We start from the raw sequence: 15,111 nt of genomic DNA, 5'->3' as shown, positions 1-15,111 counted from the left end.
TCTCTTGAACAAGACATTGTTGAAAGGTGAAATCAAAGCCTTTGATGGGTATGAGTTCTAAAGTCGATTCTTAAAACTGGAATGAAACAATCTAAATAACATAATTAAGGTTTATGATTTTGAATGGTCGTCGACTCCTTCTATTTAAAAGGATAGGGTTTATGTGAATTTAAAGGATGATAGATTAAGGAAAGAAAGAACCTGTATATATGATTTTGATTCGTTAGCAATCTTCTAGGTTTGATCTTCAGATTTTGTAAACAAGAAACTGAAATTAACTCTCTTTGATTTACTTTGCTTCAATTGGGAGAATGGTTAACAACGAGGATATGATCTATGTTTTGATTTGATATACTAGGGTTATTCGACTTCAAATCTGTACAACCCAAATTATTCATCGGTTCAATTACACAATTCGAAATTTGAATAGCTTAAATTAATACCTGTTTTGTGAAGGAATGGTTGATAATCGAGATTAAATAAGAAGGTTGAAGTTATGAATTTGAAGTAATAAGAATTTGTTGATAATCGATATTGGCCGAGGGTTTTCTGATCGTTTTTGGCTACGTGAATCAGTTAGGATTTGTTTCGAGTATGAATCAGAGGATGAATTCGAGCTAGAATCAGAATAAAGAGCTCGACTTTGCAATTGATTTAGGGTTAATCTGAAACAAATTTGTGATGGAAGGGTTTTCGATTGATGAAAGGGTTTTGAGAAATGAAAATCATATAAATGCGTTTGTAAATGTGCCAGGTTACGTTTCTACCCCTCCGTGTTTTCTAGTTAATTACAAAGTTTGTGTTATTTACACAAACTGCCATCGCCAGTATTTTGTTTTTTTGATTAAATCTAAACCACATATAAGTTTTGATCAAGGGCTAAGATTTGGTCATCATGTCTCACAAAATATAGGTGGTCTCAATTGAACCCAACCCTCTCTCTCTCTCTCTGGCTGTCTCTCTCTCTCTCTCTCTCTCTCTCTCTCTCTCTCTCTATATATATATATATATATATATATATATATATATATATATATATATATATATATATATATATATATATATATATATATATATAAAGCCTTTGTATAGTTGGATTGTATATATGAAAATTTTGACGTAGGCCCTTTTACCAATTTCAACCGGCAATTAAATATCTTATGTTTTTAAACCGGAAAAAAAACAAAATAGAAAAAATCATCAGTGTAATTTATTTTCCAAATTGCATGTCTAAATAGAAATCTATCTTTTAATCATATTTATATAGTTCTTAATTAATGCCATCAATTTTTTTTGTTGACGTGAAACTAGAATTTAAAGACGAGACATTGCAAGAACTTTTTCTTCATCTTGGTGGTACCAAGTTTGATCCCTGTGGACTTTATTTATCCACGACTTGTTTGTTTTTGTAGAAATCACAAATGAGGCTGCAATTTTTCTAAGCTCCATCTTTTGGATTTTACCAGTTCCTGTTTTTGGCAACTCTTTTAAGAATTCCACCTTCTTTGGGACCATAAACTTCGGCATATTTTTCCGGCAGTGTTTTAAGATGTCGTCTTCCGTCACATTTTCTGTTGTCGTTTTCAAGACAACAAAAGCGCAAGGGCTTTCTCCCCATCTTGGATGGGGCATTGCGACAACCGCAGCTTCAAGTATGCTTGGGTGTTTGAATAGAACAGACTCGAGTTCTACGCTGCTAATGTTTTCTCCACCGGAAATGATCACGTCTTTTGACCGGTCTTTGATTTCTAGATACCCATCGGGATGAATAACCCCAACGTCCCCCGTGAAAAACCATCCTTTGTGGAAAGCTTTCTCCGTCTCCTTTTCGTCTTTTAAGTACCCTTTCATGATGCTGCTTCCTCGGAGAACGATCTCTCCCATTGTCTTCCCGTCGCTTGGAACACTCTCCATTGTTTCCTTGATCTTCACATCGAAGTCGGAAAGTGTTAGAATCCCGACACCTTGACGGGACTTCAATTTCGCTTGGTGGTCTTGAGAAAGATGATTCCACTTCGTCTGCCACTCACAGACGAGTGCAGGTCCGGTGGCCTCCGTAAGGCCGTAGGCATGCATGACATTGAATCCAAGATTCTCCATCTTCTCCAAGAGGGAAGGAGGCGGAGGCGCCCCTCCGGTGAGTATGTTGACCTTGGAGGTTATTTCACGACGCTCATCAGGCTTTGCTTCGAGAAGAATGTTAAAGACTATAGGTGCACAACACATATGAGTAACTTTGTGGTGGGAGATAGCTTGGTACATTTCGCTGGCGGAGGTGTTGCGTATGCAGACGTTGGTTCCGCCTCTTGCAGCCACCCCCCATGTGAAAGTCCAGCCATTGCAGTGAAACATGGGAAGCGACCACATGTAAACCGGTTCAGTACTCATCTCCCAACCTTGAATCAAACTCATCGTGCTCAAAAAAGCACCACGGTGGCTATAAACCACCCCCTTTGGTGCTGAAGTCGTCCCAGATGTGTAGTTCAACGCGATCGAATCCCATTCATTCTCGACTTCTTCACCGAAGTACCTGGGGTCACCATGGTGGATTAGTTGCTCGTACTCCAGCTTTCCAAGACGGACGCCCGTGGGCTTGTGAATGTCATCAATCACGATCACCAATGGCATTGCGTAATTAGCTGCTGACGTGTGTTCTAAATCCGCCACAAGCAAACGAAGGGCCTCCGAAGCCAACGGAACGTACTGGTAGTCTACAAAGAAGACCTTCGCTTCGGAGTGGTGAAGAATATTGGCTATATTTTTGGCATCTAGCCTTGTGTTGATTGCGTTAAGTACAGCTCCAGCCATCGGCACTGCAAAATGCATCTCGTATAACGCAGGTACATTTGGTGCCAACACTGATATCTGTCCAAGAATCCATATTAAACAATGATCGATCTGGTAAAACCTTGTGATTAAAAAAATATAAGATCGTTACAAGAGAAGAAGGATGAGAACTTACAACATCGTTCTTGACAATGTTGAGGGATCGGAGGGAGGAGGCGAGACGGCAGCAGCGTTGGTAGGTTTGGCGCCAAGTAAAGCGGACTCCAGCGTAGATAACAGAGGTCCGGTTGGTGTAAACTATGGCAGCTCTCTTGATAAAAGTAAGAGGGGTGAGAGGCACATAGTTTGCTGGGCATTTTGTAAGTTTATCCATAATCCCTTATCACCTTATCAGGATTTCTTCTGTTTCCAAGCGCAAAAGAGAAGAGAGACTTTGAGAGAGAAAAGAGGTGAGTGTGAGACAGAAGCTGAGGAAGTGATGCATTTATAGTTTAGGAAGTGTAAGGGTAGGGTGTTGTAAATTTGGTGGAGAAAAAGTTATTTTGATGTATGTGGTGGTGATTAAAGACTGCAATTTGACCTTGAATGTTTGAATTTTAAAGGCTTTTGTATAGGTTAATTAGCAAATCAATCAAGTTTAATTAAGGGCTGCCTTGACTACTCCACTATGTTAAGCTTTTTAAATTAATCACATGTACATCTTCTCCCTTCGTCAGGACACTTCATATTTTTTTACGTACTTTTGGAAAAAATGAAATATTTTATATTACAATAAACTAGGTGTGAACCTCATGTATTACACGGATTTATTAAAAAAAATTGAATATAAAATAATAACGATCAAGTTTTTCAATATATCTACTTTAATAAATGAAAACTAATTTCTTTGTTTATAATTGGATTTCATAACATTTTTTGTTTTGAAAAAGTTATTGTATAAGTGAAAATTATGATGTGTAAACATTTAATTATGGAAGAATTTGATTATTGCCTAATTTGTAGTTGTACGTTTTTTTTTTTGGTATGGTTATTGAAATTTAATTTAATGATTCTATATAACATAAATAAACTCGCATAAAATATAGAATTTACTTTTAAATTTAAGAAAATTGAAAGCATAAGAAAATGTCAAGTGGAAAAAGAAAAAATCAAAAAATCCTACAAAATGATATGTGTCAAACTAAACGAAAACATAACATTGGAAAAACATTTTCATTTATTATGGTAGATTATTTTATTCTCTTTTATTTATTTATGTTTTTTTTAACCGGCAGATCTGCATCTTCATCTTGATCCTGATCCTTAATGAAAGAAACCTTTTTATGCCAGGTCGCATCTTCTCTATCTCCCTTCTTATAAAGTGAAGTATCAATTTTACCCTTCTACTCATTTTAACTGCAACTGCTCTTATGATGCATTAATAAATCGGGTCACTTAACTTGGTAATTTGGTATCATTGTCCTCTTAAAATCCTCTTAATTTGGGATATCACGATCTCATGAAATCAGGGATATTGACTTAAATCAGCAACTAAATCTTATCCAAATTTGAATTTGATAGATTAGGGCTTCAGTGGCTTCAGTCGATTTCGTATATACGTGGAGGTTAACATTTCTGCTATACCTATATTGAATTTTTTTATACAACAACAATGATTTTGGCATAGATACAGTGAAGGAAGCTATGAAACAAACCTCTAAAGACATCAAAAAACTATTAATCCTTCACATTCGCTCCATCATCGGTTATTATCGGTAAGATTTTAATTTTTACTTGACTTCTATGCTATGATTTCACGATTTCACGATGTTTGGTTTTGATTTCTCATATGATTTCACAATTCTACTTTTTCAGAACCTACATTGTCCGCCATAGTTTGGTTTCTTTCAATTGATGCTTTTCTTTTTCATGATCTCGAGCGCTCAATTATACTGGATACAAAATCGGTATAATAGTCAGTTTTTAATTCATGAAGTGGGTGCTAAAAGCCTACAAATTATGATTATTGTCATTGTTGGAAAAAAATGATATATCTTACTCATTCTCTGGTTTACGTATGGTAGCCGATCCAATATTGTATTTATTCCCTTAATGTAGCCATAAAGAAAGAATTTTTGTTTAATTAAACTAAATATATTATTGCATCAGGATTCAAGTAATTTCTGTTTGCAGGAAGCTAATGAAGGAAAAGGACATGAATTTACAAAGACAAATGACTATTATATGAATCAAAGAGAAAAAAAAAATGAAACCTGAAGGTTCAGTAAAGAAAGAAAAAAATGAAACTTCAAACCCATCGTTATTATTTAAGTTTATCTTTACAATAAAGTTTATTAATCATGTAATATTTTAATCCTCGATTTGGGACATAAATAGAGAAAGAGAAAGGAAAAAATATAGAATAAATTCTTTTAAGTATTCTTCTAAAACTTTATGCTGAGAAAGCATATTTTCCTAATTTTGCCCTTTGTATTTGAAATATAAGCATATCCACAAGTGAGTTTAATTGCTTTTTCAGAAGGGATAAATGGAAGCAATAGCAATGTATTTTATATATTGTCCTTATTATACCATTGTACTTCTGTATTATATTTTCTTAAAGCATTTTTTCTTATTTAGGGTTACATTTTTACAATCGTTGATAATGTATGCAAGTATATGTTGCTACTAGAAATTGATTATCGGGATAAATAAGATCAAATAATCCTAAAACCTGGATAATTAATAAAAATGTGTTTGTATTTACGGTTTTTCATTGATTTTTTAACATTTACCCATGTTTTATTGCATTGTGTATATCCATTTTCCAATAAATAACAAAATACTTACTTTTTTATCTGTATAGGCAATGCACTTAATTTTTTATTTAATTTAAACCATCATATTGTTATTTTTTCGGATCGGCGTATTATGTTACTGGTTAACTATGGTATTAGTAGTCTGTGTCCCTTAAACGAAAACACAAATGAAGTTTTATAATTTGTTTATGGGAAAAGGATTATGCAAAAAAAACAATTTTAGGCTTGAGTTTTAATTTGACTATAAAAAAAGAAATTATGACTTTTGTTAGCTGCCAACTTTCTACTTTGTTTATAATTTTTATGTCATTTACTGAATTATGGAATTTCACTCATTGTATGTGACTAATTATTCTAAGTTATTATTTTTCCAGGTCTATCAAAAATTTATCAGTCCTGGCCTATGCGTGTGAAATTACTTCTACTTTATGTTACCTGTAATTTTTAATATTTTGGTGTTAGTGCATCCAAAGAAGATGAAGTCGTTAGAGCCACATGTACAAACATAACATTTAGCAATATTGTTTATTAACACTTGCTTATTTGTTAAATGATGATTTTTTTTATTATAATGGTTATGATTACATTCGAAAAGTCATTGTACATTTCTGGGGTTTTTAAGTTACATAAAGAAATTTATGTAAACTTAAATATCTAAAGAATATATTAACAATCCCTTCTTAAGGCCCGGGATTCAACGGACATATGTGAAATTATAAGTAATTTAATAGTAGATTAGATTTGTCCTACCGAAAAAAAATATATATAAAGAATTTTATGTAACTTTAATATCAAGTAGCAAAAATTATCTAGAATAAAATGATCAAAAACCGAACAAAATCCTTACAACACACTATTAAAAAAATCATTTATAAAAAACCCAATGCAAAACAGTATTATATAATTTTTTGATTATCATTTTTCTCTTCTAATAAAATAATAAATCTAAGCCATGTGTATACTTTTAAAAGTTCCCGAAGATTATTTTCCCGCTTAATTGATTTGCTACTAAAATTTATGTTTTACAGTTTTATCTTTTAAAAAATTAGCGAATTAAATAATTCGTCCATTTCGGATTCCGTCAAATTTACATAATTACCCTTCTATTACTCGAATTTCGGTAGAATCCCTTTAATTTAGGGATAATTGAATATATTAGAGATATATGAATGCCATTATGATTTATTTTATCTCAAAAAATTAGACAATTATTTGAATTCCATTTACTAACAATTAAATAATTAAATAACAATGATACAAGGCTACAAGATCAAATTTTGTTAAAAAATATAATATTTGCAAATCTATGATTAATAATTACTATTTTTATATTATATATATTATTTTAATTTGTAACCCGTAGTTTCCATGGATTGTAACCTCGTAATATTAAAAAGCCAAAACCTTCGAAAGGAAAAAGGGTGGAAAAAAAAAAAGCACAAGAAGGAGATTACGAAATATGAAACCTCCGTGGTAATGCTGTCCGCCAGAGCCAAGGGGGAAATCCGAAATTTGTTGAATACTTTATTATTTCTAGCTTCCAATAATTTTAAAGGAAACCAAAAAGATGATAGCAATGAGAATATTTTGTTTTTTTGGGGCAACAACCCCAATTTGCAAGATAACAATCTTGTGGGCATAGCTTACTTTGATGTTAGACTATGGGTGGATATGTATAATATGTTATAACATGATAAGGCGATGATATCTTTTCACATGTTATGTCATTATATTTTTATAGGAAATTGACAACGTATTATAACATATTATAATATCCTTATTTTCCATCTCTTTTTTTTTTTTTTTTTTTTTTTTTTTAAATAATTTAAAAAACAAAAATATAAATTAACTAAACATGCTATTTTAATAAATTATATTATACTATATATTATTAACATTAAGAAAAAAGTTTTTAGCAATAGTATACTTTATGTGCTTTCCATAAAAAATTTCAATTTGAGATTTTAGCCGTAAGAAGCTTAGAATAGTATAGTTTTTTGTTTCACACTTTTGCCACAAGAATTTACTATTTTAAAATTTAGATCCAAGACTTTTCTATCTCATATTTTTGCCCCCAAACCTTTCGTATGTTTTCATTTTCCATCCTTTACTTTGTACAACGATACTTTCCATCTCTCTACTTTTTAAAATATCACTTTCAGCCATTAAAATTGGAAAACAACATTATCCAAATTTTTACCTTTGGTATTATCCCCATCATTTATAGATGAGGTCTTTGTGCATTATTTTTTTTTATAGAAATGACCAATGTGTTTTAAAAATTCACAAAAATTGTCATGTTTTATCTTTATATATATATATATATATATATATATATATATATATATATATTGTTTTCATACTGTCACCACATGAGTTTGGTATCTTTTCAGGTTTACTCCCTCCACTTTTGTAACAGTTTCGACTCGCTTGCATCCCCTAAGAAGCGGAGATTACGTAGTTTATAGTTCAAAATTAAACATAACAGTAAAAAAATACAACAAAAGACAAAAACATTTTAAAACTAAAAAAAAAACATTAGAATGCCAAAACTGTCACAACTAGCATATTTGGGCTAGGAAATTCTATTTATGTATGATGAACTCTTATGTATCTTGTAACTTTAATATTGATGATATACATGTTATTCATTTCAAAAGCAAACATTCAAATCAAAACTCACTCGCAAAGCCCAAAACCTAATTAGATACATTTCATACACTTAACTTCGGATTGTAACCCTAATTTTCCCGGATCAAACATCTTTATGGGCTATGAATCATTTATTGGGCCTAATGGGCCAATAAACCCACAACTTGATTATTTTGGGTTAAGATATCTCATTTGGGCCTTAATTGGACCTACATCCACTAAGTAATTGATTTTGGGCCACAAAACTCTTCATGGGCCTTAATGGATCGTAAATAATTTCTTAAACCTCATTGGGCCGAAAACCCATTGATTTTACCTCTCTTGGGCCGAGTGCCCCTAATGGGCCTTTACGGGCCGAAAAACCTCTATTGGGTCAATGTGTTTTAGGTTTCATTTTAAACTCAAGCCTAATACACTCTTTTTTTCCCTCTCACTCTCGGTTTAAAAAAAAAAAAAAAAAAAAGATGGGAAATTATGGGTGACACCTCATTATTATCTAGAGGATACCCATGCTAATTACAACACATGTTTCTAAATGCTAGCACACTAATCCATCATATAATAACCAACTAGTCCCTCTCTCCCTTCTTTTCATAACTCTCGACCATAAGAGTCTCCACCACCACCATCATTCTTCATTTCAAACTCAAGAATCTCTCATCCTTTCCTCTCAAACACAAGAAGATTTCATCCATTCTTCCAAATTTTCGTGTGTGTTCAAGAACACCTCATCAAAGATCATCATTTTTGGTAAGCTACTTTCTAATAAAGGTGCCCAACTTCATTTTATGTTAAGTCCTTCACTCATAAACACTCTATTTCATGATCCATGCTTCTTAGAAATCCATATGTTCGAGATCTACTCAAAGGAGCTTGCTAGGGCCGAAACCTCCTTCAATCTTCTCACCAAATCCCGGTCCATCAACCAAAGTGAGTTCATACCCCCCTTGTTTTCGGTTTTAACTATGTTTTGAGGGAGGATACAAGTTGCTTTGTGTTAGATCTATGTATTTATGCATGTATGTGTGTGTTTTCATGTTATATGTTGTGATTATGTTATGAAGACATGCTAGATCTATACTAAACTCAAAATATCTACCATACTTGGTGATGTTTGTAAACTAAACCCTCTTATGTGACTTACTATGAAGTAGAAAGGACTAAACATGCTAAAAATGTATGAAAACTAAATAAAATCGCATAAAGGGGCCCTATTTGACAAAATAAACAAAAAGTGAGGTTCTTATGATTAACTCGCGGTTTTGAGAGGACCAAAAGAGTTAGTTTTAAATAAAAATAGATCTTATTGATATTCATGGTTTTAAAAGGGCCAAAAATGTAAATTTTCACAAATGGGCTTCTAATTGGGCCTTCATGGTTTTATATGGGCTAAATATGTCCATTTTCAAAAAATGGGTCTTATTTAGCTACTCACGGTTTCAAGGGCCTAAAAAGGTAATTATTGACTTTTATGGATTAAATTGTCATTTTAAAAAAAACATGGGCCAAAAATGTAAATTTTTGATTAAATGGGTTGAAAATGTCATTTCTATCAAATTTGGGCCAAAACGTTATTTCCATCAAAAGTGGGTTGAAAATTTCATCTTATACAAAATGAGCCTTAAAATGTAAACTTTCAGCTTATGAGCCAACAATGTCATTTTTACAATAAGTGGGCCTTTTATGTTATTTTCGTATATATTTGAGCTAAAACAAACAATATAATAAAAAATGGGCTAGTTATGTCATTCTCATTTTTGTGGGGCCTTGTTTACCCATTTCATGTTATTGGGCCTTTGTGGTCCATTTAAATGCTTATTGGGCCTTAGTGACCCATTTACATGCTTATAGGGTCTGATACTTTTATTACATGTTATTGGGCCTTAGTGACCCATTTACATGCTCGATAGGTCATGTATACTCCTTACATGTTTATTGGGCCTTATTAACCCATCTACATGATCGGCGGAACTTGTATACTCATTTCACGTTCATTGGGCATTGTAACCTTAATACATACATGGAAACGCTATTTGAAACATTAAATACTGTGCTACAATATTCGCGTAAACATAATTAAGGTTCTTGTGAGACGTTCTTTCATTCGTACCTACCTAGCATACAAACTTCAGTACTGTAGTTATAACCAGAGTCTCCTGGAGGGAGAGATAGAGTTTGTGTATAGATCTATAAGGGGTTGACAACCCCGCACCTAAGTTGTTCGCTACAGATAGACTAGGCTAGTCTAGGGTGACCAATGTCCTACCTTAAACAAGCCGACGCCTGAAAAACATCATGACATGCAAATTAGTCATATCAAGTATGGTTATAACAATTCGCATAGAAATTAACTCCACTGTAAGATTTACAGAATACATATACATTTCTGCAGTTACGATACTATACAAACACCATTTTACGGTCTTAGTCTTTAAGACCACAATACTTTTACAAGCAGAAAATATCGGATTTTCTGGGAAAACTTACATTATACATTACCTTCTACTTACAACAGAAAAATAAAGGATGTTCATTGAATACTCTCTTACATATTTTCAAAACAGAAACACACATGCTTTAGTACAAGATTGATACAAAGCATTTCAAACCATTTTTTTTTTCCAGAAAATGTCAGATTTTCTGGTGTTTACAAAGTGATACAATCTTTTCATACAAATATGCTTATGAACTCACCAACATTATATATGTTGACCATTTTCTAAATAACTTGTATTCTTAGGAAATCGTTAAGCGGGTTGGTCTTCGAGAACTCATGGATTTCGTTGTATTTTTGTTATCATCATACACTTATTATTTTGGGAATGTAATTTGTAATCCAACACACTGATCTAAACAATGATGGTTTCATTATTGTATGTGTGATGATGATGTTGTCTTGATTTAATTATTTACACTATGATGATATTACAAGATGAAGTCACCCAAACCCCTAGACGTTTACGCTGCTCTGGGTTGGGGGTGTGACAAATTGGTATCAGAGCAATGTTTATAGTGAATTGGGATATCTAATCATACAAGATATGCAACTATAAATACATTGGGACTAAACTACTCTGAAGAAAAATAAAATACATACCTATGTGTGCATCATTACAATAACAATAAAAGTCTTTGGAGGAATTGAACATCGTGGTTAAACCCGGACAATTATGTAGTCGTATTGGGATGAATATAGCCTGATTAACTATATTTATTCAAAATACGACCAACATGTGTTTGAGAGTGATCATGGTGGGAAATGAATCTAGAAACTTACCAACCTAGTATCCAAAAGTTTTAAGAAACTCAAACATAAACAATTAAAATACTATAGGAGTATTTTAAAATGCTATCTACATACACCCCCTTACACACTTATCACACCTCTACTTCTCGCGTAGACATCATGGTTGAATACTAACAAGGTGACCTTTACTATCAGACCTTGGTGGCCCACGGGTGGATAGAGGAGGAACCTGGAATGGTTCAAGTGCAAGATCCAGGGATAGGACCTGAGGAGTATCTACACAGATTATGAGGACAAGGGATCCGATGAGGAGACTGAAGAGGTAGAGGTCGTTGGGGAAGTCCGTACTGAATCCCACCCTTTAGAGATGATCCCTAATTCGTACATAGCACGGGAGGACCCCACAAACTGGACGTGGTCCTTGGAGGAGGAAGTTGCCATTCTCAGGCAACAACTTTTTGCAACAAAAGCAAGAGCAGTTCGGGAAGAGCAAGAGAGAGAGAGAGACGAAATCACTCGGGAGATAAGTGAATTGGCTGACCTTTTGGTGCGTCATTTTGGCATCTGATCATCAGCAGCACCAGACACTTCTTGTCGCGACTAAGATTAGCTCCACCCACCACCACTATTGTTATGGTTCTCTTTTATGTACTATTGTATGTAGGACCGACTTTATGATTAGGTGACTACACTACTCATAAAGTCGTTATGCTGTCAGATCATATATGTCTCTATGTATTGTACGCCTTCCAAGGCGAATTTTCACGCATTGTACTATAAAATTTATCTTTAATGAAATAGTTATATGTTTTATATGTGGCGTTGTTATCTGCTATGTGTTCTATTTTCCTTGTTTCATGATATTGCATGAATTCACTTATATGAACAACCGAACCACCAAAACCGCTATATGCCAAAGAAACTCAAAACCAAGAACTACTATTTACTCACCATCTTTTTGTTCCATGATAGAAGATGCCTCAAAGACCGATATGCGGAAACAACACGACACCACCACCACCACCACCTCCGTCGGAGGTAGACTTTGCTGCATTCCAGGCAGCAGTATCAGCTGAGGTCACCGCAACATTGGCACATATTCATAATGGAAACAACAGTAACACTAATGGTCAAGGAACTGAGAGCTCAAACCAAGGAATGAACCAAGGGCCTACAAAAGTCTGCACCTACAAAGATTTCTCAAATGCCAAGCTTCGAACATTCAACGGAACTGGTGGCGTGATAAACTTGAAGCGTTGGATTGAAAAGACCGAATCTATCTTTGAAATCTGCGAATGTTCGGAGGAAAGCAAGGTGAAGTTTGCAGCCTGCACATTTATTGACCAAGCCTTATCCTGGTGGAATTGTCATGTGAAGGCCATGACTTTTCCAGTCGTAAATGCTATGCCTTGGGGAGAACTTAAAGAGATGTTGATGGTAGAATATTGTCCCCATGGGGAAGTACAAAAATTGGAGTAGGAGTTATGGAATGTCACAGTACAAAACTTAGACATCGAGGCGTACATCTCAAGATTTAGTGAACTAGCCCTTCTGTGCCCGGGTATGATCACATCAGAAGGGAATAAGATCAAGCGGTTCATTTGGAGATTAACTTCCCTAATCCAAGGAAAGGTGATTACAATAAACCCTGAGACTTTTGACAGTACAAAGAGGCTAGCTCAGAAGGTTTATGACCATGGCAACAAGAAAGGAGCCAAAACTGCTAAGACTGAGACCAAGAAGGAAGGGGATAACAAGAAAATAAGGACAACAAACAAAAGGGGTGACAGCACCAGGGATCCTCCAAAAAGCAACAAACTGTAGCAGTCCACACTTCTACCGCTCAAGTTGCGCCAGTGCTAACTGCTCCAGCCTCAACTGCATAAACCACTACCAAACCATACTCAGGAACTTTACCAAAATGTAACAAATACAGCTACCACCACCATGGTGAGTGTAGAGAAATGCAGTGTACCAACTGCAACCGCAAGGGGCATACCGCCCAGTACTGCAGATCTCAACTCCAATAGAACCAACGACTAAACAGCAACAACAACAACAATAACACCGGGGCCAGCCATACCTGTTATGGATGTGGAGGAACTGGCTACTTTAGGTGAAACTACCCCATATCCAACAACCAAGGAGCAGGAGGATCAGGCAGGGTCCTGACCTTGGGTTAAGGAGAGGCAGTTCAAGACCCGACGGTTATTATTGGTACGTTTCCTCTTAACAACACTTATGCATGCATTCTATTTCACAGTGGGGCTGAGCGGAGTTTCGTGAGTAATAAATTGAAACACTTACTAAACCAACAATCCCAGAAGCTAAGAGAAGCCTGAATGGAGATAGCTAATGGGAAAACCGAAACAACCATAGATGTTTATGTAGGGTGCACATTAACATTAAACAACCATTCATTTCAAATAGATTTGATGCCAGTAAATATTAGGAGTTTTGATTTCATAATCGGCATGGATTGGTTAATCCCCTACCATGCTGATATTATGTGCCATGAGAAGGCCGTTTGCCTTCACCTCCCCAACCACAAAACCCTAATAATCTACGGTGATAAACTTGGTGCCAATCTCCATCTTATCTCGTGCATCAAGGCACAAAAATGCATACACAAGAAATATTATGCCTTCCTCGCTCACATTGTGGATAAAGAAAAAGAGGAAATAAACATTAAAGGCATTCCAGTGTCATGTGACTTTCCGAACGTATTTCCTGAAGACCTTCCGGGAATACTCCCAAAAAGACAGGTTGAATTTAGAATCTACCTAATACTGGAGCCACATCAATTGTCAAATCACCCTACAGGTTAGCTCTCGTCGAAATGCAGGAGTTATCTAGTCAATTAAGCGAACTACTGAACAAAGGATTCATCGAGCCAAGCTTCTCACCCAGGGGAGCTCCAGTCTTGTTGTTTTCAAGAAGAAAGACAGACCCTTCAGAATGTGTATCGACTATCGGGAGTTGAACAAACTCACTATCAAACATTGATATCCACTCCCTCGGATTGATGATCTATTTGAACAGCTTCAAGGAGCCAGTTATTTTTCTAAAATAGATCTAAGGTCCAGTTATCACCAGCTGTGAGTTTGACAAGAAGATATCCCCAAAACTGCTTTCTGAACCTAATATGGCCATTACGAATTCGTTGTTACGCCCTTCAGTCTGACAAATCCATCGGCAACATTTATGGACCTCATGAATCGAGTCTTCCGCCCATTCCTCGATAATTTTGTAATCATATTCATTGATGATATACTCATCCACTGTCGAAGTAAGGAGGATCACGGTTAACACCTACGTCAGATCTTGGAAACTCTAAGAGCTAAAAATCTATATGTAAAACTCTCCAAATGCAAGTTCTGGATTTGCAGTTTAAACTTCTTGTGTCATGTAGTCAGTGAGGAGGGAATTCATGTGGATCCTTCCAAGATCAAGGCTATTGAGGGTTGGGCGATTCCGAAAACACCAACAGAAATCCGATAATTCGTGGGTCTTGCAGGCTACTACCGAAGGTTTATTTCGAGCTTCTCCAAGATAGCCAAGCCCCTCACCACTCTAACCCAAAGGCATACCCTTCAACTGGACGAACAAACAAGAAGCTACTTTGCA

General features: G+C 35.0%; 1 protein-coding gene and 1 long non-coding RNA gene across 2 annotated transcripts; one reads left to right on the top strand and one right to left on the bottom strand.

Annotated features, from left to right (window-relative positions):
• Positions 1-1,190: 1,190 nt before the first annotated feature.
• Positions 1,191-3,504, bottom strand: LOC145043480 (trans-cinnamate:CoA ligase, peroxisomal-like). Its single transcript, XM_078992145.1, has 2 exons — positions 2,963-3,504; positions 1,191-2,865 (listed from the first exon to the last, which is right to left on the bottom strand). Exons 1-2 carry the CDS (start codon positions 3,158-3,160, stop codon positions 1,315-1,317), a joined length of 1,749 nt encoding a protein of 582 aa, XP_078848271.1. The 5' UTR covers positions 3,161-3,504; the 3' UTR covers positions 1,191-1,314.
• A 605-nt stretch (positions 3,505-4,109) lies between these two features.
• LOC145039090 (uncharacterized) lies at positions 4,110-6,119 on the top strand. The gene is made up of 3 exons (XR_013679726.1): positions 4,110-4,541; positions 4,642-4,733; positions 5,960-6,119. It is a non-coding gene; the product is annotated as an uncharacterized LOC145039090 (long non-coding RNA).
• The last annotated feature ends 8,992 nt before the right edge of the window (positions 6,120-15,111 follow it).

This window comes from Lactuca saligna, chromosome 4, assembly GCF_052625555.1.
Source record: "Lactuca saligna cultivar CGN05327 chromosome 4, ASM5262555v1, whole genome shotgun sequence".
Lineage (NCBI taxonomy): Eukaryota > Viridiplantae > Streptophyta > Magnoliopsida > Asterales > Asteraceae > Lactuca > Lactuca saligna.
The sequence above is the reverse complement of the archived record's forward strand: the minus strand, read 5'-3'. Positions and strand labels throughout refer to the sequence as shown.

Bases quoted from the DNA above. Each gene is read 5' to 3' on its own strand.
- LOC145043480 (XM_078992145.1), bottom strand. From the start codon at position 3,160: ATGGATAAACTTACAAAATGCCCAGCAAACTATGTGCCTCTCACCCCT. The intron at 2,866-2,962 runs GTAAGTTCTCAT...ATTCTTGGACAG, and splicing joins ACATTGTCAAGAACGATGTT to ATATCAGTGTTGGCACCAAA.